General features: G+C 40.1%; 1 protein-coding gene across 1 annotated transcript; it reads right to left on the minus strand.

The window, feature by feature from the left end:
* Positions 1-1678: 1678 nt before the first annotated feature.
* LOC104531724 (caltractin) lies at positions 1679-4715 on the minus strand (the record flags this gene model as incomplete). Its single annotated transcript, XM_010176715.2, has 4 exons — positions 1679-2073; positions 2309-2446; positions 2555-2683; positions 4560-4715. Coding segments are annotated over 4 exons (513 nt in total), but the record flags the coding sequence as incomplete, so codon positions are not given.
* Positions 4716-6224: the final 1509 nt, after the last annotated feature.

Consider the following 6224-nt stretch of genomic DNA (forward strand, 5'->3'; position numbering starts at 1 on the left):
CCTTTCTGAATATAAGTGGTTAGTACTAGAAACTTTTAATCAGCAAAGTGGAAGAGGGAGAATTATGTGATAGACTACTGCACCTAAGAATTTCTCTCTTAGAAAGAAAGTGAAATGTACTTAGTGAACCACTTAATACTTCAAAATTAGTTTGGAAAATTTAGTTTTTGTAGCAAGCACACCAAGTTATAAATCACACAAAGTCCTTACCTTGCAAAACAATTTTATTTCACACTTATACAAAGTTAATAGACATTTTAAAACGCTTACAGTACCATAGGTTACATCTACTGCCACTGAATATGTTGGTTAATAGGGGACTTCACAGGTCTCCAGTCTTCTAGGGTCCTGTGCAATCGCTGTTCCCCCACAGGTTGAAGCCTACTTCTGTACAGGTTAGAGAGGCTCTGTGTAGAATTGTTCAGAGTACACAACTGGGAGCACTGGGGCAGAGCATCGTCAGGCTGAGATGATGATACATAAGTGAACACTTCTTTCCGCTCCTGAAACTAATTCTCCCCCTGCTGGGCTCTTAAAGCTCGTGAGAGCTGAAGCAGCAGTGGCATTGAGGAGCTAATCCAGGAACTGGCTCTTCCTTTCTTCTACAAACCTCCTTAGTGCTGTCAAGCAGCAGCAGCTGTCTGAAGAAAAGAGGGATCTTAACAGATACTGGTGAAATATTCTCCCCCTTCTCTTCCCATTGAGCCCTTCTGACCTTTGGCTACCTACTTGCCACTTCACTGTGAGCAGAGACAAACTGTCCTTCAAGTGCCTTATTTGAGAGAGACGTGATTTAGGGTTATACCGTTTCCCTGCAGTTTGGAAGCTGATTGTCTAATCAGGACCCAAGGATAAACCCTCCTGCAGAGCCACATAATTGGATGTCATGTTGTGTGTCACTGCTCTGTCACCATTACACAGAAGGCAATGTGGCTCTCCAGTAAACCATAGATTGACAGTATATGCAAGAAATAGTCAAGAAAATGAAGGTATTCCTAAAAAAAAATCAAAAAAAACAAACCCAACCCCAAACCTGTGATATCTGAAATGAATTTGAATTGCATGGATATAAATATATTCAGTGTTCCCCAGATGTCCAAGGTGAGCTTTTTTTTTTTTGACTTCAGATGCAAGTCCTCCCTGCAACTTGACTGTAAACAGCCAAAGACAAAATTTACCCTAGTGCACCACAGAACTGAACTTTTTAGTTACCTAAAATCCTGGCATAACAGCAGCTCTCTTACGTCTTGGGAGTAAAAACAATGGCACAAGATGTTAACTGGTTATACAAAAAACTTTGATAATCCAAGCATGTTACATTCAAGTCATCTAGGTTTCAGATGATCAGATAAGCAGAAGAGTATCTACTGATGGCACACAGCTCCAAATGAAGAACCAAATCTGGTTATCTACGTTTGCTTCCTATTTGGTTCAGAAACAACTTGCCATGGGAAAACAGTGTTTCATACAGAAATACAGATAACACAATTGGTTTTAAGAGTCTTTCATGGAAATAAACAGGAGACAAATACCAAAAGATAACTGAAAAGCCTTAAAAGGAGTAAGAAAACTGGGCTTGTACCTTCATTCTGTAGCCTTAGGAAAGTCAAAAGTGGCCTTTCCCAGCAGCGGTGTGAATGTTCCCATCTCAAGTGAAATGTCTTCTAGTTAAATTGTCAAAACATAGCGTTCTCCATCCAAAATGGCAATCAGTGAAATTGTTGAGGGCGCAGAGGAGGGACCCTGCCTTGCAGGTTCAGCTCACCCTTCCTTGTCAGTTCTGCAGTATCTCATTTTAACAGTTCTGGGTACTGAAGCTCTGCCCCCTTCCCCAATTAACTTTACTGAAAAAGAAGAATGAACCAAAAATCTGTCCTTTCAGACTTTCTTTATGTGGCACAAAACACGTAGGAGACACAAGCCCAGTTTTTAAGTCTTTTCCAGGTCATCTTTTGGAGCAGCTGTATAGCAAGGCAACAGATATTAATATAAGCTAGTTTTCTTCATGATTCTCAAAAATTCCTGCTCGCTCACTTCTCCATCTCCATCTCGATCAGCTTCATCAATCATTTCCTACAAAAAAACATTGTACGTTTATCAGATACTGGACTCTAAACACAAGATGTTTCATTCATGAGAACAACTCCTCATCAGAAGCACTTCATGTGCAAACATAACTATGTACCTGATTGTTCTTCCCACTTCTGACCTCTCAGCCCTCTTTGTAGAAGCGTATATTTTCCTAATCCTTAGGAGCTACAGGATTAGTCTGTGCCTGTTAGAAAAGCTCTGGCAAATCAGAACTTACCTGAAGTTCTTCGTCTGTTAAATTTTCTCCCAGCTCCTTGGCAACCCTTTTCAAGTTTTTGAATGAAATTTTTCCTGTCCCATCATCATCAAATAATCTGAAAGCTTTCAAGATTTCTTCTTTTGAATCCTTTTCACTCTAAAACAAGAGTAAAATGTACATTAATTAGAAAACACCTACCACCAAGATATTCCTTCTCACTATTTTTTGTCTGCTGTCACAAGAATTTCCATTAAGAATTCCTACCATTTTTTGTGTCATCATAGCCAAAAAGTCTTCAAAGTCAATGGTCCCGCTTCCTTCTTTGTCAATATCTGCTATCATTTTCTTAATTTCTTCCTTCTTTGGCTCAAAGCCTAAAGCACGCATTGCAACCTGCACCAAAAAGCAGTTCTGTTAGGAGGCCACCGGAATTATAGTGACAGCAGCTCCACTAAAGTTTGTTTTATTTACTTATCCTAAACTGTAATAACAACTCTGCAATGAAAACATCTTGGAATCTCTTAGCAGCTTGTTTCATCTTTCAGTAATAGCATAAGTTTGATATTCTTAAGGCTCGGATGTATTTTCTCTTTGGATCATGAATATAATTCTGAAACTGGGAGAAACTTTTTCTGTCTGCTTTAGGTAAAGCTTCTAATCTATGTAGTTCCTAAAGGGGCAGTTGGAGACCAGGGATGTGATCTCGCCCCATCTGAAATTTAGGGCAGAATGCCCATGAATTGTGATGGGTGTAGAATTACATGCAGTTAACTTACACAGTCCAGTACACAGAGAGACAAGAAATCGAGATGCGCTTGAGGCTAGGTGGCAGGGCGAGGGGAGCGGCAGGGGTGGGAACTGACTTTGTGTCTCAGCCTCAGCAAAGCAAAGCCTGACTGCTGTGGTGGTAGTTAAGGAAAAGAAAAGCAAACCTTCAGAGCCTTACAGAGCACAAGTATCACTGTAAAAACAGTCATGGAGATGGTTGTACAAGTGCTTAATATGAACATTGTTTAAAACCAGGCTCTGGCATTTCACCAGCCTAGAACAACGATTTTGCTACTTAGGTGTTTATTAGTAATTTCACAGTCCTGATGTGCCAGATGATTATGGTATATTTAATTCAGAGACCTGAAGTTTCAAGAACATGTAACTAGAAGATTTGAACTGTCAAAGTTCATTCTTTCTCTATACTCTAGGGGAAATCAACATTGGGCAGAAATTTTCTCGCTAAACACTCTTCAGCTGGGAAGCGCCAACTCACCAGAAACTTAACATTTAACTGAAGTGTGTTCTCTGACCAGTGTCTTGTGATGGGACAACAGAAAATGTTCCCTTTTGTCTTTCAGAAGGGAACACTTTCTATGGTAAAATATCCATCAATTTGAATTAATTTTGAAAAAGAAAAACCTAGCACAAATGGTTGATGTTAAAACATTTCAGTCCATGTTAAGAACTGTATTTGAACATGGATCATCTGCATTCAGAGAACATGCTCTCCTTAACCAAGCATAAGTATTTCCAAATAAATCCTGAGATAAGGTACAGGCTTAGGTACCTCATGCTTCTAGGTTACATATGCAGAAATGGAGGCAGTGTGCGTGTATGTGAGAAATCAAGGTCAAGGAGATAATGAAGATAAAAGGTTTAGGCTTAAAACACAGGGAGGGAAGTAAGAATAATCTTCCTCCTGGTACTACTGTGTGTATCCCTGTGCAAGTGTGCACAAGTACTACCTGAATTGCTACTGAAATGCAACTCAGATCTCTGTTTTGTTCTTTTTTAAATTAAAAAACCAGGTAATTTTTTGATTAGGTGTATGAAAATAGGTTTATATCTTTCCTGAATGTGTGCAAAATCTGTGTGTTTAGTTCTGAGATGAAGAAAAAATCTGATGTTCTGACATTGATCACAGAACAACACAAGTCCAATTCCCAGAAACGATGATCTTAGCCAGTCATGAAAACCGAAATGCGTACTGTGTGTACCTAAGCAAAGGAGCTGTTTAGTTCCTGTAGTGCTCAGATATCCAAAGCTATCTGACGTACTATCCGTGTGTTAGAGAAGCCTGTCTGCTCTGAGGTATTACACACAGAGCTTTCTCAGGTTAACCATGTAGTACACCCCAAATTCAGTCATGACAGCAAGTCATTACTCTTGTTTGTACTCCAAAACTATTTAAAAATAGTTAGGGCTGGACAAACAGAAAAAGCAGCTACAGTTTTGAGATCAAACATATTTCCATCCAACAACAAAATAGTTTGAAAACCTTCAGTTCTTTTATGTCGATGCTTCCAGATCCATCAGTATCAAACAAATCAAAAGCTTCTCTGATCTCCTGCTTTTGCTCTTCTGTAAGTTCAGGTTTCAAGCCACTTTTCTTCCGCTGGGCTGTACTTAAGCCAGGTTTTCTATAGTTAGATGCCTTCAGAAAGCAAAGGAGAGAAAAGATAAGAAATAGCCCACTCTGGGGAAAATTCAAAACACAACTACATTATAAATAACAACAGTAAAGCTGTAGCAGAAGTAAGAGACACTGTTTGCTGCAAGTGGTAGACACAGGGTCTCTGTGCTTATTTTCTTAGGTTATTCTGGATAGATAGCGAGCTGAAGACTTTGTTACTGGGGAATATGCATTTGGGCTTCATGTTTTCTGTTTTAAACAGAAAGATCATCAATTAAAGGAGTAATGCCAGAAAAACAGGTGGGCAGCCTGAAAAGGAACACTCCATGGAGGTGACTAAGACTATCTGTACCTCCTGCCAGTTGCTTTGATGTGTCAAGAGTGGTTTCACCTGGAAAACATGAGTAAATCATCTTCACAGCTAAAAAGGCTGGTTGTATAGGGTCTTGACTGCAAATGGGACTCAATTTCAGCCACTCCTCAAAGTCAGCACTGAAATGGGATGTCTGAGACCAATCTGCTCTGTTGGAGCAAAGTTTAAAAGGAGCTGAGTAGCTCTAGCTTGCCTCTCCACCAGCTAGCTGTGGTGCTAGGTAACAACACGCTGTGGTAGCAGCGAGATCAACACAAAATCTGTCTGATAAGGAGAACTAATCTGCTTGTGCTGAGCTGGTGCATTATTATCCAGGTTGCTTCCGAGACCTTTCCTGCTTCTGGTGTAAGCTACTGCAGTACAGAGTATTTCTCCCCCACCACCTGCCTCTTGAACAGGAAAGATGTTTTCCTCAGGTAGAGATTCTCTTCTGTACCAGCAGCAGACAGCTTTTAGTCCTTCAGTCTTGAATCTGTACAGATTCATGTAAGGAAGGGTGGTCCTTCCCATCCCCAACTTTAACTGGTTAGAAGTAAATAGTTTAACTGGTAGAAGTAAATAAATATCAAGAAAGGAATTTGTTTTCTAGCTACTGCTCAGCAATCCCTTACCTCTGCTGAACTGTCACCATTTTTTGGCTGGGATCTCTCTTTTAAGTACTGATGTGTAACACAGAAGATTCCATTTTGTTGTATTTAGAAATAAAATTTCCTTTTTTTTTTTTTTTAAACATGATTTGTCCTTCCCAGGTTGGATTGCAAATCAGTTTGTCAGGCAGACCTCTGACTTTTCCCTGCTATTAACACAGACATCAGATTTTTACTCCTTATATTCTGCTCTGGGAGAAACCTATGTGAGACCTTTTCCTAACTAGAAAGAAAAAAATGCCAACACACTACCTGAACCTTTTTTTCTTGCATCCTGCAGGTACACCTACAACCCTAGTGAACATGTTGAAGATCCTGATGAGCAGCGTGTGCATTGTTTCCTCTTCTCATTTCAAACCTGAGTGATGCGAATCCATTTTACGATCCATTTTCTCACCTGGCCGATGCCATTTAGCTGTGCCACATGCACCAGGGGACCGAAGGAAGCTGAAGAGGTCAGTAAGATTAACCAGGCAGCTTTCCTCCCTGGCTTACCCCACACCCTGAAGG

This window comes from Antrostomus carolinensis, unplaced genomic scaffold (assembly GCF_000700745.2).
Source record: "Antrostomus carolinensis isolate BGI_N321 unplaced genomic scaffold, ASM70074v2 scaffold3291, whole genome shotgun sequence".
Taxonomy (NCBI): domain Eukaryota; kingdom Metazoa; phylum Chordata; class Aves; order Caprimulgiformes; family Caprimulgidae; genus Antrostomus; species Antrostomus carolinensis.